Below are 25,406 nucleotides of genomic sequence, written 5' to 3' on the forward strand. Positions count from 1 at the left end.
CCTTAGAGATAGGGTGAGAAGCTTAGTCACTCGGGAGGAGCTCGGAGTAGATCCGCTGCTCCTCCACATCGAGAGGGGTCAGCTGAGGTGGCTCGGGCATCTGTTCCGGATGCCTCCTGGACGCCTTCCTGGGAAGGTGTTCCGGGCACGTCCCACTGGGAGGAGACCCCGGGGAAGACCTAGGACACGCTGGAGAGACTATGTCTCCCGGCTGGCCTGGGAACGCCTTGGTGTCCCCCCGGAAGAGCTGGAAGAAGTGTCTAGGGAGAGGGAAGTCTGGGCATCTTTGCTTAGACTGCTGCCCCCGCGACCCGGCATCGGATAAGCGGGAGAAGATGGATGGATGGATGGGTTTTCTGGAAAGCGCCTTGTGCTCCTTTTGGTTGCTGTAAGGCGCTCTATAAATAAAATTTGATTGATTGATTGATTGATTGATAAATGGTGTGTTCTCCATGCTATCTGAGGTAAAGTTTGGTGTCCCTCAAGGATCTGTCTTAGGGCCACTGCTTTTCTCTTTATATATTCTGCCTTTGGGTATAATTATACATAAACATGGTATTCGCTTCCATTGCTATGCTGATGATACACAGCTGTATATTTCAGCAAAGCCAGATGAGAGAGATCAGCTTAACAATGTTGAGGATGGCTCTGGATGGTGTTTCTGTTTCAGCGTGTACGGCTGTCAAAGACCTTGGTGTTATTATTGACCCTAGTCTTTCCTTTGAGGCTTACGTGGATAATATTACCAGGATGGCCTTCTTTTACCTTAGAAATATTGCTAAAATTAGAAATATGTCGTTACAGGATGCAGAAAAACTAGTTCATGCTTTTGTTACATCTAGATTAGACTACTGTAACACTTTATTGTCTGGTTGTTCGAGTAAGTGCATAAATAAGCTTCAGTTAGTTCAGAGTGCAGCAGCAAGAGTCCTCACTAGATCTAGAAAATATGAGCACATCATTCCTGTTTTAATCAGTCTACACTGGCTCCCAATTAAATCTCACATTGTTTATAAAATACTACTACTGACATATAAAGCACTTAACGGTCTCGCACCGCAGTAGCTGAGTGAACTTCTGTACCAGTATGATCCTCCACGCCTACTTAGATCAAAAGGTGCAGGCTATCTGTTGGTTCCTCAAATAATTAAAACTACAGCAGGTGGCAGATCCAACCAGTGTTCGGGTCTCAGACACAGATTCAGTGTTCAAGTCGAGGTTGAAACCATATTTATTTAGTCAAGTCTTTTATCAGTAGATTTTTTTCTTAGGTAAAGGAGCAGATCTGGAGGGATCATGGATATAGTGTTTGGTGAATTGGGATATTTGTTTGCTGTTGTCCCCTCACTCTCTCACATTCACTTAGGTTTGTTGACGGTGGTGTGGTGGGTCATCTTTTATCCCAGAGTTTCCTCATGTTGGTGTTACCCTCTGGTTCTCCCTTTTAGTTATGCTGCCATAGAGAGTCTTGCCAGAGTCCAAACTGCACAATGATATTAACTTTCATACAACAATAAAGACACTTAATAATCCATATCCTTCTTTTCCTGTCACCCCTCTTCTCTCTCTCTCTCTCTCTCTCTCTCTCTCTCTCACACACATTAATGACACATTTGTTCTTTTGTAACAGTTTTTCACTGTGGTTTTGAGCAAAGCAATATGTGACAAATCACACATCTCCCATCACAAACGTTTATTACTCAGAAATTTTACAGTACAGTGAGGTCATTTTACAGATGCTAAATAAAAAGAGACTGAAAGAATTGTAGCAACTTTTCTTTTTTTGTAAGAATCTCTGTCAAAGAATTGAAAACCTTAGATAACTTACTACACACTTTACCATGTACATATTATCTTGTAATCCTCCACCAAAGAAACATTCTAATTTTGACCTTGAAAAACAGTATAAAAGTTTAGCTGTAACATGTTTTGTAACATCATTTTTTAAAAGCTTATGGCAATGTGCCCTTAGCACCAGTCAGATGTAATCTAATTTGTGATTTTCTTTAACCAAAACAAAGCCATACTAAACCAGAATCAGTTGTAAAAGAAAGACCCAGCTGTGAAAATTATGGGTAAACAAATTCAACTTCTATGTATAAAACAAAAAAGTGAAGAAAAGATACTTGTGATTTATCTAAATTTTTGTAAATTAAATAACATTAAAAATTTGCTTTTTTTATCTTAAATAAAATTTGTTTAAGTTTTTCATTGCAGTGGTCATTTCTTTCAGCAGTAAATCTGTTTTCTACATCTCTTTTTTAGGTGAGTTTTTAAACAGAGCATACTAATAAAGCATACACTTTTGTATTTATGTGAAATCTATGGAGCAAGATAAGTAATAATGTAACAAACAGTTTTTCAAAAAATTAGACCTTAGACTGCTGATGTATAAAGAAAGGGAAACATTTTATTATTCTATTTGCATAATTTTGTTTTATAAAAAAATTGTAGGCAAGTTAATTTATCTTTACATCATTGTAGTAATAAAACTCGACATAATTTAAAGCCCCTGTCAAAACAATTACAAATATTGAAAGAAAATGCTGCGTGGATGCTGCATGGTGACTAGATATACTATATAGATGTATAAAAGTGAAATTCAGGTAGACTGGGACAGTTAAACTCAGCAGCATTCATGTTTTGGTCAAATCTTGTGTTACTAAACCCGCACCGTGAAACTGCTTGATAACATTAACATGACTTGATTCATGTAACATCAAAATAAGTGGGTGTAATCAGCATCAAAATAGATTTTGGCCCCCAAAATCTTTTTATATTAACATTAATAAAACATTAAACATACAGTTAGGTTCATATGTATTTCTTCTTTTCTGGTGGCATACAAAGTCAAAAATATTAAAATTGTGTCAGTGTCCAAATATGGACCTAATGTATAATTAAAATGTTAAGTAAGTAATCCATTACAATGTATTAATAGAACTATTCTAATTAGTTTCATGTAGAACCCTGTCATTCCTCCCACTCACCACCAGAGTGCACCATGGCTACAAAGACTGTTTTCTATTGGACTACTGTTCCCAGAAGCCCCTGCCTGGGAACCAATTACCAACTCCCCCTTATTCCCTGCAGGAACAAACTCACATTGTTGTGTATTGACGTACTAATGGGTTCTATGTTTTATCTATGTCAGCCTATGGTTGTATTGCCACATAAACCAAGTCTCATGTTTTCATGTTCCATTGCTTCCAGGTAGTTGACCTAGGACGGTTTACCTCGTTTGTGATTGTTTGCTGCCACAACCTTTGCCTATTTTTCGGGTTTACCCTCTTTGTCTTATCTCGGATATATCTGCTTGCTGTTGCCAACCCTTGCCTGTTTTTACCATTCTCATTTAACAAAAGCCTGCATGTACCATTAACTATGTCTCCACATCTGTCACTCCATCCAAAGTCCTAAGTCCAAACCCTGAATTACAATTAGCATGTTACTATTTTCCTGTGTTTTAACAATACTATAATACATTGAGGATTTTGGAGAATATTTATATTGAAATGTGATTTATTGATGACATAAATAAATATGGTACAATTAAAAAGATTTTATGTGTAACTAAGCATAAATGAAAAGGCCTTAAGTCATAACAATGTATATTTAAAATTACTTTGTACTGTTTTTAACTAGGAAAAGAATTCACATTTTTAGTCAGCAGCCAGTTATCGACTTCTCAATTATCTTTACAGTTAAAAACATTTAGGGTAAAGGAGTTGCTGAAACAGATGCCAAATCTTGTAGCATTGACTTCGTTGAAACCAAATAGTCCCATCCAATGTAAATTGGACAATTGGGAAAAAATAAAAACTGCAAAGGCAAAATAATAATGGTCTTTATTTTGCACTTAATGCAAAATTAACCACATAAGATACAGGGATTATATTTACTATTAATAGGACATAAAAAAAATCATCTGGTCCTTATCAGATTTCAAAATTAAGTAAATACAACCTCAAATGAACAACACCGCATGACACATTACAAAAATCATGCTGAAATGTAAAAACCATATGTAAAAAAACTAAATAAGAACACCTTTATGTTTTTATAGGATATAAGAGGCTAAGCGGGAATCACATGCAGCAAATCAAATACCTTTATTTATCTGATCATGAGCAAATGTGACCACCTAAATAAAAGCTTTAGAAATTTGCTTGTCGCAGTATTCAGATAAGCGTTAACTTAACACTAAGAAGGAAATACTTCAGCAATTATCTTAGGGAAGCTATTGTTGCTTTTTAGTGAGGAACATTATTCACAAGTGGAAAACAATCAAGACAGTCAATATATCTTCCCTGGCATGGATGTCACAGTCCAAGGTCTGACTGTGCAATTCTCAGAGAAATGTTAAAAAAACAGATTTACAACTCAGAATCAACAGGCTTTAGTTAGCAGGTTAAATGTGAAAGTTCATTATAGTACAATTGAAAAAATATTCAACAAGTACGGTTTGTCTGGAAGGGTTGCCAGGTGAATGCCTCTTCTCACTAAAAAGAAGACGGCAGCATGGCTCAGGTTTGCAAAGTTGCTGAACAAACCGCAAGGCTTCTGGAACAATGTCCTTTGGACAGATTAGACCAAAGTAAAAGTGTTTGGCTATAATGCACAGTGCCACATTTGTGAAAAACCAAACACAGCATATCAGCACAAACACCTTAAACCAACTGTAAAGCACAGTGGGGGAGGAGTGATGATTTGGGTTTGTTTATCAAAGGCCCTGGGCAGTTTGCATTCATTGAATTGGCCATGAACTAATCTGTATACTGAAGTATTCTAGAGTCGAAGGTGAGGCCATCTGTTGGATAGCTAAAGCTTGACCGAAATTGAGTCATGCAACAGGACAATGATTCCAAGCACACCATCAAATCGATATCAGAATGGCTGAAAAAAAATCGGAATCATGGTCTGGCAAGGGCCCAGTAAAATTGGCGAGAGACTGATAAAAGTCATATAGAAAACGACTGCTTAAAGTTATTGCTGCTAAAGGTGATTCTACATGTTATTATAACATAAGGTGTACAGTTTTTCACACATGGCTTCTCCCTTTTAGCTTGATTTTTTGTAAAATGAATAAATATGGTGTAATATGTCATGTGTTATTCAGATGTTGTTTACTTAATTCTAAAACCTGATAAGGACCAGATTATTTTTATGATGTCCTAAAGTTAATAGTGCTTGTTATGAAAATTAGTTGACATAGGCTTTAAACAATGATTTAAAGTGATTTAACAAAAACATCAGCTTTTGCTTTATGAGGTCTATTATCTTCACTCTAATAACATTAATAATGTTGATTAAATTCATTCAAATATTTTAAACAAGGTTATAAATGATTGTCTACCATATAAACACCAACCCCAAATCATCAAACAAACAAATCATACAAAAAACCCCAAAAAAATCAAATACAACTTAAAACCATTTTCTAGCATTACCAGGATTTGTATTACTGGCCCAAGAAGCCATATACCTACATATGTGTTATATATGTATATATTAATTTCAGACTGTTTCTAACTATTTTAATACCAGAAACCATCTTAGATATGCATCGATAGTCTGTAAATTCATTAAAAAATATATTTTTTCATAGACAGATAGATCTGTCTGATAGACAGACGGTTACTTGTTTAATCTCCTAAAACATAAAAAAAATTTGAAAGAAAAAGGAGAGAATACAGGGTTAAAAAAAAAAAAAACTGTTTTCCATAAGGTTGTTCAGCAATTTGAAATCCGGTTTGATGAACTTCATCCAAGGGATATTTACCTAAACTGAAAGGTATAAATCACAATTACACAATTACAATGCACTTAATAAAAACAAAACAAAAAAACTGATCCTTAATGGCACTACATGCTAATAGCTATCATAACTATAATCTGTTTTATTATATCTACAATATAATCTGTTATACATATCTCACATTTCAGCAATCGTTTTAGTATATCTTCTTAAGAGGCAATACTATAGAAATGAAACTTGGATATATTTTAGAGTAGTCAATGTGCAGCTTGTATAGCAGTACAGATTTACTGTCCTCTGAAAATAACTCATACAGCCATTAATGTCTAAATAATCTCTGTGGATATGAGAATTAGAATTGTTGCTCTCCAAAAAGATGCCAAAGCTATAAGAAGATCAGTAACACCCTAAAACAGAGTTACAGTACAGTGGCCTGGGTCATACAGAGGTTTTCCGAAACGGTTTCCACTCTAAACTGACCTCGCAAGGGTCCAACAAGGAATTTGAATCCTTGTGATGTGCATCAGGTGCAGAAGCTACTGAGTAGCTGTGGGGCATCCTCAAGCAGAAGGTGGAGAAGCTTCATGTGTCTAAAATCCAGCAACTCCATGAGGTCATTTTGGAGGAGTGGAAGAGAATCCCGTCAACAACCCCTGCAGCTCTGGTGAATTCTATGCCCAGGAGGATTAAGGCAGTGCTGTATAATGATGGTGCTCACACAAAATGTATTGACACTTTGGACATAGTTTTGACATGTTCACTTGAGGTGTATTCACTTTGGTTGCCAGCTATTTTGACAATAATGACTGTATGTTGTGTTATTTTTAGAGGACAGTAAATCTGCACTGCTATACAAACTGCACATTGACTATTCTAAAGTAGTCATTTCTATAGTATTGTCCCTCGAGAAGATATTCTAGAATGATTGCTGAAATGTGAGGGGTGTACTTACTTTTGATAGATACTATACTATAATATACTATATTATATTATATAATATATTATAAATTATATGAAACTATATTATATTATATATCACATTTAGGGCTGTCTTGGGATTACCCAAAACGTAATCGCTTATTTGTATCTGTTCTAAATGTATCTTATATTAATACATTTCAAGCTTTTAATACTCTAATCAACATGGGCATTGGCAAAATTTGGATGCTTTATGCAACTGTAGGTTTATTATTTATTTTTTATTATTATTATTATTATTATTATTATTATTATAATTGAAACCATATGCAACATTGAGCATGAAGAAAACATTTTCTTGTAATTTTTTAAAAGTAATTATGGTATTTAAATTATGTAAATCATCAGGACACCAAATGGAACTTTTGCTATGTGTCCATGCAGATGGCTTATTTGCCGGGTGTGGCATCATGGCAGATTTTGATGCTTGATTTGAGACTTGGCGCATCTGTTAAACAATTGTTTAATGATTGAAAATTCTTTCGGGGGAGATTTTTTATTTTTTTTATTTTTTTATGTCTGAGTAAGTACGGATGTCGTGAATAAATGTGTGTTGCATTAAGGTTTTAATTTATTTATATTTTCAATAAAAATGGTCAAAGAAATTATTGCTGCATTAATCGCAACTTAATAAAATTTGTGCCGTCTACTGGGTTAATGCATTACTAACCCGTTAATTTTGACAGTCCTAATCACATTATATAACAGCTTGTGAAGCCTTACCATGCTTTTTGTAGGAATGTTTGGTTTCTGAGCAAGAGCTGGTTTCTTCATTAATGTTGGTTTGGATGGTTTGGGAGAGGAGGGTAACGCTGGAGAGAGAGCACTGTCATCTTGCTCTAATTGTTCCATAGGAACCCCTGCTATATCATAGTGCTTTTTACGTAGCTCCCCAAGTCGTAGGCGCTCATTTTCAAGCATGCTTTCCAGCTCCAAGACCTTCACCTGAATCAAATTAGATCATACGGATTATATAGTGTGCAGATTCCTGTTATTATATATATATATATATATATATATATATATATATATATATATATATATATATATATATATATATATATATATATATATAAAATAAAATTAATAATATATCAATCTTATTAATTAAACAATGTGTCATAGATTTACTATACTGTATAAACCATGTAATTAAAAAATATAAACAAATAAAAACTGAATAAATAACAACGTTGGAGAACACACCTGAGACTCTATTTCCTCTTTCCTCAACTTGATCAGAGACAACCCAGAAAAGTCCATAGTGTCTATATATGAGTAAGAGATAAAGATGTATATAGCTGAACATTTTTTCCCTAATTATAAATAAAGCATGTGAACATGTTGCATGTAACCTTTCTTTGCCTTATAAGATACCAGAAAATACAGATATTATGGTAGAATATGGTACGTATGTTATTAGGATTAGTATTAGTAATACCTTTGAGCTTTAAACACACTTGTGGACTAAATATATACTATTATGTTTTAATCAATGTCTATACAGCTGAAAAGGTAAGATAAGACATACTGTATGCTAAAATAAAAACATTTACTAATTCTTCCAAAAATGTCACTGAACCAAAAATTTCACTGAGAGTTGTATTTAATTAACAATGCAATTATTCAAATATTTGGCTTGTCATTTAAGTAATACACTCCAGCAGGAGCAAAGCTGAGTTTGAAAAAGCATGCATGAATTTTACATAGATGTTACTTTACTGCACTGCATCTTTCAAACAACATCAAACAAACACATGCAAGCATACTCATATACCCAGATATACCTTTTTCCTCTATCTGTCCCTGGCCTGTCTTGGTGGAAGCTACCACATTAGCAGCCATTTCATTTACATGGCGAGAGGCTTGCTGAAGACTCAACAATTTTTTACTGCCTCGGTCTGCTTTTACCTGTAAAAATAAAATATGTAGTCACAAAGAATATAAGTAATGCAAATTAATATATGTAAGAAAATGTTACATTTAGTTTTATAGTGGCTACAATATTGCAAATGTTTATTTATTTATTTATTTTTTTAATGATGCAAAACAGACAGGTGGGTAAATGTTATCCAAGTCACAGCCACATGCCGCAAGCCACTTTTTGTACAGCTGTTTATTACTGCTTTGCAGAGCAGCTAAGTGCCAAGTCAGAAAGCATACATATTTGCAACTATTATTAATTTATTTGCCTGTAAAGTTTTTTCAACAATATAAAAATCTGCAATAATGAATCCATATTGTTATTATAATTATTATTATTATCAGTCTCAAACCTTGGAAGCTGCAACTAGTTGTGCTGTGCTGGCTGCAATTTCATGAGAACAGACAATAAGCTCTTCGTACTTGCCCGTGTGTAACACCACTTTATCAGCAGAATCACTAAAAGGGAAAAAGTGTGAAAGCATAGACAATTCCATGGTCTTACCGGGAGGGTAGCTCATTATAACTAAGGAAGCATTAGTTATACATTAAAAAAACTGTACTTTCTAACTGTACTGACTGACATTTAGTAGAAATACATACACCATTTGAGTTGCCCCCCAGCCTACTGCCTTGGCAGCTGATATGAGACCCTCAGTCCAGCGAGAATTTCTTGCATAAAACTCCTTCACTGTTGCAGCACCCTAAGAACAGCAGGAAGCAGTCACAACAAACACACACACACACACACACACACACACACACACACACACACACACACACACACACACACACACACACACACACACACACACACACACACTACTGTTAATATTTCACATTGGTGCGTACTCCTAAACTTCGTTTACTAACTAAAAGTTTAACACTTATATAAATTCTAGCTGCTTTTGGATAAAAATATATATTGTGTATACATACATCTTTGTCAATATTACAGTGACAGTGCTCAAAAGTTAAACAAAGATTAATATCTCCTTTAATTCTTCTTCTTCTTCTTCTTTCGGCTGCTCCCATTAGGGGTCGCCACAGCGGATCATCCGTCTCCATACCACCCTGTCCTCTACATCTGCCTCTTTCACACCAACTACCTGCATGTCTTCCCTCACCACATCCATGAACCTCCTCCTTGGCCTTCCTCTTTTCCTCCTACCTGGTGGCTCCATCTTCAGCATTTATCTACCAATATAATTCATGTCCCTTCTCTGCACATGCCCAAACCATCTCAATCTCGCCTCCCTCACCTTGTCACCAAAACATCCTACATGTGCTGTCCCTCTAATAAACTCATTTCTAATCTTGTCCATCCTCGTCACTCCCAACAAAACCTTAACATCTTCAGCTCTGCTACCTCCAGCTTCACCTCCTGTCTTTTACTCAATGCCACTGTCTCTAATCCATACAACATCGCAGGTCTCACCACAGTCCTATAAACTTTCCCTTTCATTCTTGCAGATACCCTACTATCACAAATCACTCCTGTCACTCTTCTCCACCCACTCCACCCTGCCTGCACTCTTTTCTTTACTTCTCTAACACACTCTCCATTACTTTGCACTGTTGACCCCAGGTACCTGAACTCCTCCACCTTCTCCACCTCTTCTCCCTGCAACCCCACCACTCCACTGCCCTCCCTCCCATTCACACACATGTACTCTGTCTTACTCCTACTGACTTTCATTCCCCTTCTCTCCGGCGCATATCTCCACCTCTCCAGGCTCTTCTCAACCTGCTCTCTACTCCCACCACAAATCACAATATCAACTGCAAACATCATAGTCCAGGAAGACTCCTGTCTGACCTCGTCCGTCAACCTATCTATCACCACTGCAAACAGGAAAGGGCTCAGGGCCGATCCTTGATGCAGTCCAACCTTCACCCTGAACCAGTCTGTCGTACCTACTGCACACTTCACTGCCGTCACACTGTCCTCATACATGTCCTGCACAACCCTCACATACTTCTCTGACACACCTGACTTCCTCAGACAATACCACAACTCCTCTCTTGGCACCCTGTCGTACGCTTTCTCTAAATCCACAAATACACAATGCAGCTCCTTCTGTCCTTCCCTATACTTCTCCATCAACATCCTCAAAGCAAATAAGGCATCTGTGGTGCTCTTCCTCGGCATGAAACCATACTTTTGCTCACAGATGGTCACCTCTTCTCTCAGCCTGGCTTCCACTACTCTTTCCCATAACTTCATGGTGTGACTGATCAACTTAATTCCCCTGTAGTTACAGCAGGTCTGCACATCTCCCTTATGCTTAAAGATCGGTACCAGCACACTCCTTCTCCATTCCTCAGGCATCCTCTCCCCTTCCAGAAAACTGTTAAACAATCTGGTTAAAAACTCCACTGCCATCTCTCCTAAACATCTCCACGCTTCTACCGGTATGTCATCTGGTCCAACCGACTTTCCATTCTTCATCCTCTTAATCGCTGCTCTCACTTCCTCCTTACTAATCCTATCTACATCCTGCTTCACCAACTCCACATCCTCCAACCTTCTCTCTCTCTGATTTTCCTCATTCATCAGCTGCTCAAAATACTCCCTCCATCTTCTCAACACACTCTCCTCACTAGTCAACACATTTCCCTCTCCATCCTTTATTGCTCTAACTTGCAGTACATCCTTCCCAGCTCGGTCCCTCTGCCTGGCCAATCGGTATAAATCCTTTTCTCCTTCCTTAGTGTCCAACCTCTTATACAGTTCCTCATATGCCTTTTCCTTGGCTTTCGCCACATCCCTTTTTACCTGCTGCCGCATCTTCTTGTACTCCTGCCTACTTTTCTCATCACTCTGTCGATCCCACTTCTGTTTTGCCAATCTCTTTCCCCTAATGCTCTCCTGCACTTCCTCATTCCACCACCACGTCTCCTTGTCTTGCTTTCTATTTCCAGATGTCACACCAAGTACTTTTCTAGCTGCCTCCCTCATCACTTCTGCAGTAGTTGCCCAATCATCCGGCACCTCTTCACCACCACCAAGCCCCTGTCTCACCTCTTCCCTGAACCTCACACTACACTCTTCCTCCTTCAGTTTCCACCATCTTATTCTTCTTTCAAACCTTACTTTCCTCCTCTTCTTCTTCGCCTCCAAAACCCACCTACAGACCACCATCCGATGCTGTTTAGCTACACTGTCCCCCGCCAACACCTTACAGTCTCCAATCTTCTTCAGGTTGCATCTCCTACACAGAAGATAATCCACCTGTGTGCACCTCCCTCCACTCTTATACGTCACCCTATGATCATCCTTCCTCTTAAAATACGTGTTCCCTACTGCCATTTCCATCCTTTTAGCAAAATCTACCACCATCTGCCCTTCCACATTCCTCTCCTTAAAACCATACCTACCCATCACCTCCTCATCACCTCTGTTCCCTTCACCTACATGCCCATTAAAGTCTGCCCCAATCACCAATTGTTCTTTCCAAGGTACACCATCTACCACTTCATCTAATTCACTCCAGAATCTTTCCTTCTCCTCCATCTCACAGCCAACTTGTGAAGCATAGGCACTGATGACATTTATCATCATCCCTTCAACTTCCACCTTCACGATCATCACCCTATCAGAAACTCTCTTCACCTCCACTACACGCTTACTGTACGCTTCCTTCAGAATCACCCCTACACCATTTCTCTTCCCATCCACACCATGATAAAACAGTTTAAACCCACCTCCAATGTTCCTGGCCTTACTCCCTTTCCACTTGGTCTCCTGAACACACAGCATATCTACCTTTTTCCTCTCCATCATATCAGCTATCTCTCTCCCTTTACCCGTCATATCTCTACTCTCCTACACTGCTCCTTTTCCTGCCGTCTCTGTAGACGCCTTCCTCCTCTCCTTCTCCTCCTTCGGCCAACAGTAGCCCAATTTCCACCGGTACCCTGTCGGCTAACGATACCTGTGGCGGTCGTTGTTAACCCGGGCCTCGACCGATCCGGTATGAAATTCTCATTTGTGATCCGCATATTTGATTTGGCACATGTTTTACGCTGGATGCCCTTCCTAACGCAACCCTCCCCATTTACCCGGGCTTGGGACCGGCACTAAGAGTGCACTGGCTTGTGCCCCCCTAATGGCTGGGTTCCCCCCTAATGGCTGGGTTCCCCCCTAATGGCTGGGTTATTAATATCTCCTTTAATGTGATGCAGAAATCAACAACTTTCAATTGAAAAGCAAACAAACTTTTCTTGTATAGTAAAAGAAAACCTGTACAACAAGTATATACTGACAATCCATAGCAAAAAACCGACAGGTGGTATTAATGTGATAATCATAATTAAAAAAATGTCTAAGCAATTTAAAAACAAATATATATATATTATAACTAAATTACAATAAACTCTGCACAAACAAACTATATTGTAATTTGTTTTATTGTACATTTTATTGTTATATATTTAACTATTCAACTGGAAAATTTATCCATTTGACTTATTTTAGAATTAAAAGACACACAGCCTACACAGCTGAAAAATGACAAAATACATTCTTCTGTGTTCTCTGGTTTTCTCTGTGTGTGTTTGTGTATTTTGGGCAGATCATTAAAAAAGATAAATACCAAATTAAGTTTTGTTTTACTACTATACTATAGTTTTTTTTTTAAACCGTACCCTTCCACTTTCAACAATCTCCTTCTGTAGGTCGGTTGATGCCAACACCAGGAGATGGATAGCCTAAAAATAAGGCAAAAGTGCCGCATAAAGAATAAAGGGAAAAACATTACTCAGAATTAAGAGAAAACAGACAAAAAACATCCATAGGAGTTGATTGTTCTTCCATCTTACCTTCATAAGGTCAGTGCAGCTATACAGTATTCTAAAAGTGAATAACAGTGCATTAAGTTACATGTGATGACAACCAAATTGATGTAAATGATTAATCTGGTCAGTAAGTTGATCTAAACAAATAAATAGTGAGAAGCACTGAAATAAATTGACCAGTATTTCATGTTTGCCTGATATTCAGTCACAATATTTATTTGCCTTTTATTTTATCCCATTAGATTTTTAGCAGCCCTCATCACACTCCCCTAAAGTGTTTTTATATGTGGTGTGAGATTAAAACAGCAACATCATTCCTTAACTCCATTCCACCAACATCCAAATTCAATTTTAATCCCTAACTGTTAACAAAATAAAAATATATGTGACCAAATTTCGTTGTTAAAAAAAGGTTTGGAATGCAAACAAGACAAAATGTATTTGTATTCAAAGAGAGCAAATAAATAATGAATAATTCTGTGAGTGAATAATGTACACCTTTCATTAACTTCCAGCTTGACTCCTTCAGTGTCTCTTCTGGCCTGATTCATCATCTCCTGCAGGCAGACCAACAGCATGGCAAATCAGTCATAGCACAGATGTAGAAAATCCCAAAAAAATAACATACAATTTAATACATTCTTTTAACAGTTTGTTAAGTACACCTAATTTTCCTGCCTTCTATTTTATCATAGCCAAAAAAAATCTTTCTTCGTAGGATTCTTCTGGGTTTTTGTGAGAGTCAGTACTATGGCATTTTGTACCTCTCAGGTTGCTAAATATTAAGAAGAAGAAAGACATCCGTAACTATTAGCCTACAGTGCCTTCATCCTGTTTTAATAAGACATTTGTTTATTATATATTTACTCAATTTTCATCAACATCAACAAAGTTTCAAATGATTTCCTTTTAAATAAGTATGTCCCATGGCACAATAATGTCTATAGGATACCATGCTCGTGAAACGTTTGTCTAAAACTTGATAAATAAGTGTGCTTACATCTATTCTCCTCACAGCTTCCTCTATAGCAGCAGAAGTGGCAGCCATTTCTTTATCTACCATGTCCCCCAGCTCCTCCTTTCCGACATCTACTCCTTTTGGCCTCAGGTCCTGAGACAAGATGTAATAAACAGAAACAGCTGAAATATATAAATACAACCAAAGAAAATAAATATATATTATATCTACCTAAATATATGCACCAGGGTTCCTGCAGGTTTCACATGTCAAAATTAAAACTTTTAAGACCTCTTTAAAACCATTAGGAACCTATATCATGACATGAAAAACACGCACACAAATATTTGCTAGCATCTGGCCTTAACCAATCTTTAAATCCTTTTTGTTCAAGCCAAGTATCACTAAACTTACAGTTCCCCATAGATGAAAAATAAAATCGTGTCTATAACAGAAGGCTGTGTGTCTGTTGCTTGTTGTTCTCATTTGTAATCATAAAACAGTAAATTATATTTGGACTAATGAAAGAAAGAATGGTTACGTATGTAACCCTAGTTCCCCCTAGAGGGAACTAGATGCTGTGTCTGAACGCTTCGGAAACGCAGCTGCGTTGTCCATGCTCTGAATAATTTGTGTAATCAGTCAAAACTGGAGGCGGGCTGTCACCGGCAGGGTGACGTCACCACTAGAAAGTATAAAACGCACATGGAGTGAAGCCGGCGCCAGCTTCTGTAATGGAAAAGGAAGCGCTAAAGGGGCGCCAGAGGTGTGGCATAGAGACGCAGCGTCTCGTTCACTCAGGGAACTATGGTTACATATGTAACCTAGAGACGTTCCCTTTCAAAAACTCGAGCTACGTTGAAACGCTTTGTGAACAAGAGTCCAATACCACCACAATGACCAGGCCCTGACTAGTGTGAAATAACACAGCTAGGTTGAAGGACAGAGGTGCCAGGAGTGGCACAGATGTCATGGTTGTAAAACCTGACAAAGGTGAGCGGGGTGGACCAGCCAACAGCATCGCAGAGGTCTTCGAGAGACACTTTAGAGGACCAATACTTAGAGGCTGCCAAACACTGGGTCGAGTGCGCTCTGACCCCGAATGAAGCGGGGAGAACAAAGGACCCGTAAGAGGAAGCAATAGCGTCAATAATCCATCTGCTGAGGGTCTGCTTATGAGCAAGAAGGCCTCTCTTTAAAGGGCCGTAGCAGATGAAGAATTGTTCCAACTTCCTCCAAGGACTTGTCCTGTGGACATAACAGTCCAGTGCTCGAACTAGGTGCACAGCCGGTTCAATCTCTCCTGGTCTGGGGTCTGGAATGAAGTAGGATTGAATGCCTAGAGCCTGAAAGGTGTAGATCACCTACTCTTCTCAAAGAGCAGATAGCCAGCAAGAATGCAGTCTTAATAGACAAGTGCCTCTACAAAATCTCGGCCAACGGCTTGAAGGGGAGCTCGGACAGAGCCTCCAGCACAACAGCCAGGTCCCACACAGGCACTCCTGGTCGCACTAAGGGCCTCAGCCTCCGGATGCCGTGGAGAAAACATGTCAGGAGTGGGTCTCTGCCCAGTAAATGCCCCGACACGGGGGCATGATACGGCGAAACAGCAGACGAGTAGTTTAATGGTGGATGGAGGCAACCCTTTTGGGAACTGTGCCAGCAGGAACTCCAGCACTGAACCAACTAGGCAGTGGACTGGTTCGAATTGGTGCTGAGCGCACCACACAATTACAGACGGCATCTCGGACATAAGACCTCCTTGTGGAGAAAGCTCTGGATTGGAGAATGGTCTCCACTACCTCGGTGGAGAGACCAGTACCTCGGAGCTGCGCCCCTTCAGGGGCCACAGCCACAGCTTCCACAGCTTTGGTCAGGGGTGAACTACTGTGCCCTCTGATTGAGAGAGGAGATCCCTCCTCAGAGGAATCTCCTATAAGGCTGCTTAAGGAGGGCCACCAAGTCCACGAACTCAGTGAGGGCTGAAGGATAGAGGGAGAAGATCCCCCTAGACCCCTGCCTCGACAGGATGTTCACTGCTTCGTTCCAACCGTTCCAAGGATTTTACTGTATTGCCAAATGTATACGGATACTTGACATCTATTAACAACTATTAACTCTAAACTATTGCCACATAGAAGAACACAGAAGTCTAGAATATATTTTTATGCTGCAGCATGAAACTTAACTGGAATGCACAAAGTGAGCTGAACACTTTTGGAATGAAATCCTTACAGACAGATTTCAAGATATTTTTCACTGTGATGCCACAGTAGCAGGGCATATTCCATAGTAGTACAGTAATCCCCCGCTTTACCTCCGGTCCGACTCTCGTGCCCCCGGTTTATCGCAGAATTGCATTTGCCACATAACTTATTTGTTTTGCTGATTTTTTAAAGGACACTTTAACCAATAAACAAGCATAGAAACTAAGCATAGGCTACGCTACTACAAAACTGTATACAGTACAGTACATGTGCTCACTATAAATGTGATACAGTGTACTGTATTTCTACGAATTTACAAAAATTCATCTCACTATATTCTTGCAAATGTTTTCTGTGTGTGTTAAAAGTGTGTGGGAGGAAGCAGCCACACAGAATATAAATTCCACACAGTAATTAGTAATCCTATGGTTTGGGCCAGAATAAAACACTAAAGCATTCTTGATAATCCCATGTCTTGGGCCACTAAAGTGTCTAATAGCTCATTTCTGGCTGTGGATTCTTGACAACGTTTGCAGAGAAAGTGTTCATAATAATAAATGAGTGCAAGTCTTGCTGCGTTTTAGAAGGTCCACCTCAAAATGTCATTTCAGTGCAAAAATAAACTTTAACACATTACTGACCTGAGAGAAAAACTCCATACATTGGGGTAATTTGGTATAGGAACAGGAATGTCATTATTAGCTGTATTACATGGAAATTTGCACCAGAAGATAAAGTGCTAATTTTGCAACCCACATCAAATTTTAAATTAGGAGGCAAATCTAAGTGAATAATCTTCATGAAAAGATGGCTTTAGGTGGTTCCTGAAAGAGAACTGGGATAAAAAAAGTGCCACCAAATTTCTCCACTCCGTTTGTATTGTTCAGAGCCCCATCTATGCTTTCATGTTTTCTGAATAGATTCCTATGCCACACAAAGCCTATGTCTCTTTGTGGTTTCAGTAGCTGAAGTATCCAGAGAGTGAGGCTCAGCTAATTTATCATGCAAAACACACAGCACAGGTTAAAAAAACAAGATGCCGGAGCTCAATTAACATTCTCCTGAGTCTTCCTCCACTTCTTCACATGCCAGGGTAAGATTTGAGATTTTGAAATTTGGAACGGCATGTGCTCTAAAAACAAAAGTGATTATAATCACTGTCATCATCATTATTATCATCATCATCATCTCTTACTTTCCTTTATTCAGGCCCTAGCTTGAATAAAGCAAATGGTTACCTAGTTGTTAATATTTTCTATTATATAATGATGCATATTCTGCCTTACCTGTGCAATGTGCAAGATTTGTTGTATCACTACATGGACAGATGCTGGATCAGCACCCTTCATGGATACTTTAGACTTCAGGTCATTTAGAAAATGTAAGCTTTGTGTGGCACATGCTCTGCAGTTCTCCATCAATCCTGCACACACACACATCAAAATCAAGCAAATTTACAGAAATACAGGATCCAAGTGTAAATGGGCTGTGTTATTTGTATTCTGTCTTACGATCAGCGAAAATTAGAGGTGCCATGTGTGCTGTTGCACTTCCATTGATAATGGTGTCAGCAGTAAGATGAGAAAACTGTGTCAGAGCCCTCAGCAGTAGACCGGCATCTGTTCAGAAAGACAGAAATGTAAATAAAAAATAAGTGACTAAAGTTAATGAATACATCACTATAACATAAACATGTATAATGTTGAATACTGAAATAAATGAACTATGCAAATTATATATACAAAAAGGTATATTGAAAAGAAATAGGTAGGTAAACGAGGTAAAACACCTTTCATATTCTTCAAATAGTGGGAGTGGCCTGCTTGCAATTTAGTTACTGAGACCAACGCTGCTTCTGCACGGCTAACAAGGTAATCTAAAGAGAGATGGAAAGACATAAAATTTCATTTATTTTCACATCAATCTTGGTCTTCTTGATTTAGGAACGAGTTCAGCATGAAAAAATAAGCTAATCTATAGTACCTGGTGAACTAGTGCAGCGAATATGCAAAGGATCGTCCACTTTGTTTGCAGCATCCTGAATCATGATTTCTGCCTCAGTTACTGTACCTTGCAACAGGGCAAACTGCTCATCCAACAACTTCTGTTTCAACTGTTCCTCACAGTCAAGCTGCAAATAGACAAATATAAATTCTATTAATGCTTATGATCGATATTTCTTCATAACATATAAAACATTAATTAATCATGACTGAGCAGCACATTTAATGATAATTAAATTGTGATATAAATGTGTTACCATCTCTTCAATAATTTACTGAACAAGACAAGAATAATACATTATTAGTGCTTTTATATTTATAACTAGATGTGTTAGAACATTTACAGCATTTCTGGCAGTGTCCCTTATTCAAAGTTATACATTTTAACCACTGCGCAGCTAAAGAACTTTGCCCAAAAGGCTAAAACAAAAAGTACATTTTACTTAAAATGGTTGTACCTACATTGCTTCGAATAAATTAATAAAAGAGAGACCAGTGAACTGTTGTTTTCCCAGGCTTGTACAGTGAAGTCCTTGATTAATCTCCTCCCCAATGCTCCAAATGATCTAACCATGTTCCAAGTTGCTTAACAAATCTAGATATAGGGATTTAAAGCTGAAATTCTAATATACTGTCTCATATTTATGACTTAATTAAAAACCCAAATGTCTTTGTACAATAGCGTTGGCCTTGCCATACTTATACTTGACAATATTTGGAAACAAAGGAAATATAAAATGTGATTGCTCTGGGTTGGAACTTAGAACTTTAACAACCTCTTTCCTATAGGTTTTCATCTCACATATTCTCAAAGAAATTAGAGAAAGGCGAGGATAAAAGTAAAAAAAAAAAAAAAGGGCACAAAGTCAAACAAAATAACATTAAAATGTATCAGAGAGTAACACCTATAAAGAATTGGCAGGTTTTTGTAACCAAGGAAATAAAACAAAAAGAATTGGCAGAACCTTTCCACCCTTTATGTGAAAAAACAACAATTAGAAAGTTTTTTGCAAAAAAGGAAAAAATAAAACTTAGTTGCATATGTTATACCAGTGGTGGGCCATCAGAGCTAGCAAGGCCCTCTCTGCTGGCCTAAACTTGATCATATTCATTGACTTACGTTTTAATATGTATATTTTTTATGAATATGTATTAAATTGTTCCCAATATTTATTGCTCTTTATTTCATGGCTTTTCTTTTGTGTGCATTGTTGCTAAGGACAGCACAACCAAATGCAAGTTTCAGAGTTTATATCCAATCAGATTTCAGCAGTCACATCACATGTTGCCAGGGTCAAAGGTATCTGTCAAAAATATCTGCTTTGAGCCATAGCTGTGAACACTGCAGGCATCCTATAGCTTACAATCCATTTTGCTTGAAGCTGTTGCTTTAACCAATTAGCCAATTCAACTTGATTACTCCAAAGCCATCTAGAAGGCATCCATTCGGGTTGCCATTTTCGCATTCATGATTGAATGCCCATAGAGTGCACAAGTCACAAGACCCGAATCTGTAGCAAATTGCATAAACACAAAATATTTGTGTAGATTTAACAGCTGTTTTTATATACCACAATGGTTGACAGAAGAGAAGAAATTGATTTGGTTGCAGATATACTTACAAGCAGTGTTGGGCAAAGTTTCTTATAAAAGTAATGCATTACAATATTGAGTTACTCCCCAAAAAAGTAACAAATTACGTTACTTAGTTACTTTTTATTGAAAGTTATATTACTTTTGCGTTACTTATATCTCTTTCACGCCTTACAGGTGTAACAGGTGTAATATACATAATTGCCATTAAGAAATAAGTCATATTAGGGCAAAAGACGTCTTAAACATTTAAAATGCTTAATAACTTCTTAGAAAACAATAAGATGATCGACTAACTTTTGACCACAAGGCTGAACACTTTCCAGTCGCTCTTCTGTACACTGCTTTGCAATCTGCCTTGCCGTCAGGAATGTAACTATCGTTCGTGTATATAAGGTTAAGGGTGTGAGCTGCACACCGGTTATGTGGAGGGAGAACATACCCTTCGCTGTCATCACGTAAAATATCGTGCAATTCCGTAAATATGACCTCGTCCTCGTCTACATTATTCTCTGCTTCATTATCAGCTTGAAACATTCTAAACGCTTTTACAAAGTTTGCGCTATTATCAGTGACCGTGGCAGTTTATCTTCCCACAAAGAGCAAATGAGCTGTTAATTAGCTCTCTATCTCCACTGCGATGGCATCGTACATGTGTCTCCCACGAAAAACTTTTATTCTGAGCAGTCAATAGAGCTGCAGTGGTGGAAAGTCGGGAAAAGTTTTCTATATTTCTGTCTCCATTACTATATATGCAACATTTTATACACACACACACACACACACACACACACACACACACACACACACACACACACACACACACACACACATCTGTAGTGCTGTACTTTGCATGCAGATGTTTTTGTTTTTATTTGAAGTGGTATTTTTTGAAGTTGACAAGAGCTTTTCACCAACACATAATCTACACTTAACCATTATTCCTTTCTCCTTTTCCTCTACTTTTTTTTAAATAATAAAAATACTTCCATCACAGTAATGTAATTCTCTGGTTTGCCATCTCCGCTTCTGACCAGCTTCTGTTCATCTTATTGTTCTCAGAAGTTCATCTTATTGTTCTCAGAAGTTATTAAGCATTTTAAATGTTTAAGACATGTCTTTTGCCCTAATATAACTAATTTATTAATGGCAATTATCTATATTACACCTGTTACACTTGTAAGGCGTGAAAGAGATACAAGTAACGCAAAAGTAACGCAAAAGTAATATAACGCATTACTTTCCATAAAAAGTAACTAAGTAACGTAATTAGTTACTTTTTTGGGGAGTAACTCAATATTGTAATGCATTACTTTTAAAAGTAACGTTGCCCAACACTGTTAAGTGGTGGATTGATAGAGTAGGATGCCACTGAAGGCCTAGGCATAAGATTAAATAACACACCCCTAAAAAATACCTTGTTAAATCACCTGTTGATTATTTTTTACACCACTCAGTCATTTTGGATAAGAGTGCATCAGACTGTATTTTTTACGAAGTGTGTAGACTGTCTATGTCCATTGTATTTAATACAAAGGACAGAGAGACAATCTTTACAAAGCACGTTCAATATTGTTTACTTTAGTTATCTTGAAATGCCTCTTAAAACTGACTGGAGTCCACTTATGGCAAATTCAACAGTCTGGGCATGATGTGAAAAGGCAAACATGTCCAAGTTTAAATCTAATTATGCTGAACATACAGATAAAACTTTACTGCAGTCGTCTTGAGGCATACTTTTAAATATCTATGAGAATATTCTATTCTAAATGTGAACACACGTTCCTCTTCATATACAACCTCATGTTGCCCTCTAAGGAGAGGTCTCCTAAAAGAACCAATGTTAGGTAGACTGCAAGAGTCAACCTAAAAATAGAGGATCGTTATCCTTATAATAGCCCTGTCTATTAGCACTCCATTCCTGGGAGTTATTCCTCAATTATGACAAACAAGCCTCTAAACGATTCTAAGCCCAGCCTACCTTCTCTTTCAGTTTTCCCTGAAGCTGTTCCAGCTCCTTGCTGCTCCTCTCCCTCTCTTGCCGGAGTGAGGAATCCTTTAGCTGGGCTGCCTGCTTCAGAGAAGATAGCTCAGCCTCCTTTTCACTCACACAGCGCATCAGATGTTCCTTTTCTGCCTGCACTGAGGATATGGAGTTGCTCAGCTGTTCACTGCCCTGTAGATGATTTCAGGAGTATACAATTAAAAACACTCACATTTATTCTGTCTTTTTTTTGTCCAGATAAATAATGCAAAATACATACATATGTACATAAAACATACATAACCCAGCCATTAGGGTTGACAAGTCAGTGCACTCTTAGTGCCGGTCCCAAGCCCTGATAAATAGGGAGGGTTGCGTTAGGAAGGGCATCCAGCGTAAAACATGCCAAATCAAATATGCGGATCACAAATCAGAAATTCATACCGGCCCGGTCGAGGCCCGGGTTACCAACGACCGCCACAGGTACCGTTAGCAAACAGGGTACCGGTGGAAATTAGCCTACCGTTGGCCGAAGGAGGAGACGGAGAGGTGGAAGATGTCTACAGAGACAGCAGGGAAAGGAAAAGTGGAGGAGAGTGGAGGTTAGAGTTGGTACTTTAAATGTTGGTACAGTGGTATCTTGCTTATAGACCGGCTCGGACATCGACCTTTTCGCTTAGCGAACAGTTTTTTTACCGAAATTCGCACCCGCTGAACAGCCAAATGCCCGCTTATCGGCCTTTTTTTACCCCGACCCACATGGAGCGAGGGAAAGGATCTTCCCAGTCTCGCCTCAGCCTTCGTGGAGAGAGCATCTATCATAAATTAAACTTCGGTTTGTGAACAATATAGTGTTATTTAGCGGTCAATATACCAATTTAGTGTGTGTATATTGTATATATTGTTCTAACCCAGCCATTAGGGGGGCACAAGCCAGTGTACTCTTAGTGCCGGTCCCAAGCCCGGGTAAATGGGGAGGGTTGCGTTAGGAAGGGCATCCAGCGTAAAACATGTGCCAAATCAAATATGCGGATCACAAATGAGAATTTCATACCGGATCGGTCGAGGCCCGGGTTAACAACGACCGCCACAGGTATCGTTAGCCGACAGGGTACCGGTGGAAATTGGGCTACTGTTGGCCGAAGGAGGAGAAGGAGAGGAGGAAGGCGTCTACAAAGACGGCAGGAAAAGGAGCAGTGTAGGAGAGTAGAGGTTCGGGTTGGTACTTTAAATGTTGGTACTATGACGGGTAAAGGGAGAGAGATAGCTGATATGATGGAGAGGAGAAAGGTAGATGTGTTGTGTGTTCAGGAAACCAAGTGGAAAGGGAGTAAGGCCAGGAACATTGGAGGTGGGTTTAAACTGTTTTATCATGGTGTGGATGGGAAGAGAAATGGTGTAGGGGTGATTCTGAAGGAAGCGTACAGTAAGAGTGTAGTGGAGGTGAAGAGAGTTTCTGATAGGGTGATGATCGTGAAGGTGGAAGTTGAAGGGATGATGATAAATGTCATCAGTGCCTATGCTCCACAAGTTGGCTGTGAGATGGAGGAGAAGGAAAGATTCTGGAGTGAATTAGATGAAGTGGTAGATGGTGTACCTAGGAAAGAACGATTGGTGATTGGGGCAGACTTTAATGGGCATGTAGGTGAAGGGAACAGAGGTGATGAGGAGGTGATGGGTAGGTATGGTTTTAAGGAGAGGAATGTGGAAGGGCAGATGGTGGTAGATTTTGCTAAAAGGATGGAAATGGCAGTGGTGAACACGTATTTTAAGAAGAAGGAGGATCACAGGGTGACGTATAAGAGTGGAGGAAGGTGCACACAGGTGGATTATCTTCTGTGTAGGAGATGCAACCTGAAGGAGATTGGAGACTGTAAGGTGTTGGCGGGGGACAGTGTAGCTAGACAGCATCGGATGGTGGTCTGTAGGATGGTTTTGGAGGCGAAGAAGAAGAGGAGAAAAGTAAGGTTTGAAAGAAGAATAAGATGGTGGAAACTGAAGGAGGAAGACTGTAGTGTGAGGTTCAGGGAAGAGGTCAGACAGGGGCTTGGTGGTGGTGAAGAGGTGCCGGATGATTGGGCAACTACTGCAGGAGTGATGAGGGAGGCAGCTAGAAAAGTACTTGGTGTGACATCTGGAAATAGAAAGCAAGACAAGGAGACGTGGTGGTGGAATGAGGAAGTGCAGGAGAGCATTAGGGGAAAGAGGTTGGCAAAACAGAAGTGGGATCGACAGAGTGATGAGAAAAGTAGGCAGGAGTACAAGGAGATGCGGCAGCAGGTTAAAAGGGATGTGGCGAAAGCCAAGGAAAAGGCATATGAGGAGCTGTATAAGAGGTTGGACACTAAGGAAGGAGAAAAGGATTTATACCGATTGGCCAAGCAGAGGGACCGAGCTGGGAAGGATGTACTGCAAGTTAGAGCAATAAAGGATGGAGAGGGAACTGTGTTGACTAGTGAGGAGAGTGTGTTGAGAAGATGGAGGGAGTATTTTGAGCAGCTGATGAATGAGGAAAATCAGAGAGAGAGAAGGTTGGAGGATGTGGAGTTGGTGAAGCAGGAAGTAGATAGGATTAGTAAGGAGGAAGTGAGAGCAGCGATTAAGAGGATGAAGAATGGAAAGTCGGTTGGACCAGATGACATACCGGTAGAAGCGTGGAGATGTTTAGGAGAGATGGCAGTGGAGTTTTTAACCAGATTGTTTAACAGGATTCTGGAAGGGGAGAGGATGCCTGAGGAATGGAGAAGGAGTGTGCTGGTACCGATCTTTAAGCATAAGGGAGATGTGCAGACCTGCAGTAACTACAGGGGAATTAAGTTGATCAGTCACACCATGAAGTTATGGGAAAGAGTAGTGGAAGCCAGGCTGAGAGAAGAGGTGACCATCTGTGAGCAACAGTATGGTTTCATGCCGAGGAAGAGCACCACAGATGCCTTATTTGCTTTGAGGATGTTGATGGAGAAGTATAGAGAAGGACAGAAGGAGCTGTATTGTGTATTTGTGGATTTAGAGAAAGCGTACGACAGGGTGCCAAGAGAGGAGTTGTGGTATTGTATGAGGAAGTCAGGTGTGTCAGAGAAGTATGTGAGGGTGGTGCAGGACATGTATGAGGACAGTGTGACGGCAGTAAAGTGTGCAGTAGGTACGACAGACTGGTTCAGGGTGAAGGTTGGACTGCATCAAGGATCGGCCCTGAGCCCTT

The 25,406-nt window shown here is 39.1% G+C and overlaps 1 protein-coding gene and 1 long non-coding RNA gene across 3 annotated transcripts in view; one reads left to right on the plus strand and one right to left on the minus strand.

Annotated features, from left to right (window-relative positions):
• Positions 1–1,730: 1,730 nt before the first annotated feature.
• LOC310718315 lies at positions 1,731–4,252 on the plus strand. Its single transcript, XR_014531091.1, has 2 exons — positions 1,731–2,564; positions 2,743–4,252. It is a non-coding gene; the product is annotated as an uncharacterized lncRNA (long non-coding RNA).
• The window catches only part of hip1rb (huntingtin interacting protein 1 related b), a 56,237-nt gene continuing 34,323 nt past the window's right edge, over positions 3,493–25,406 (minus strand). The window contains exons 18-33 of one of the 2 annotated variants that reach the window (XR_014531066.1): positions 22,202–22,396; positions 18,608–18,755; positions 18,414–18,500; positions 18,136–18,243; positions 17,911–18,047; positions 14,460–14,570; positions 13,958–14,016; positions 13,484–13,514; positions 13,310–13,372; positions 9,263–9,363; positions 9,013–9,118; positions 8,524–8,647; positions 7,943–8,004; positions 7,460–7,681; positions 5,490–5,787; positions 3,493–5,440 (exon numbers count right to left, since the gene is read on the minus strand). Coding sequence is in view for 1 of the 2 variants with exons in the window: in XM_083526839.1 (XP_083382965.1) it covers positions 5,779–5,787; positions 7,460–7,681; positions 7,943–8,004; positions 8,524–8,647; positions 9,013–9,118; positions 9,263–9,363; positions 13,310–13,372; positions 13,484–13,514; positions 13,958–14,016; positions 14,460–14,570; positions 17,911–18,047; positions 18,136–18,243; positions 18,414–18,500; positions 18,608–18,755; positions 22,202–22,396 (1,563 nt within the window). In the remaining variant the exon portion in view is untranslated. Of the gene's footprint in view, positions 5,788–7,459; positions 7,682–7,942; positions 8,005–8,523; positions 8,648–9,012; positions 9,119–9,262; positions 9,364–13,309; positions 13,373–13,483; positions 13,515–13,957; positions 14,017–14,459; positions 14,571–17,910; positions 18,048–18,135; positions 18,244–18,413; positions 18,501–18,607; positions 18,756–22,201; positions 22,397–25,406 lie in introns of both variants that reach the window. The other variant, XM_083526839.1, reaches the window with a different exon arrangement.

The sequence above is a fragment of the Silurus aristotelis genome (assembly GCF_946808225.1).
Source record: "Silurus aristotelis genome assembly, chromosome: 23".
NCBI classification, from domain to species: domain Eukaryota; kingdom Metazoa; phylum Chordata; class Actinopteri; order Siluriformes; family Siluridae; genus Silurus; species Silurus aristotelis.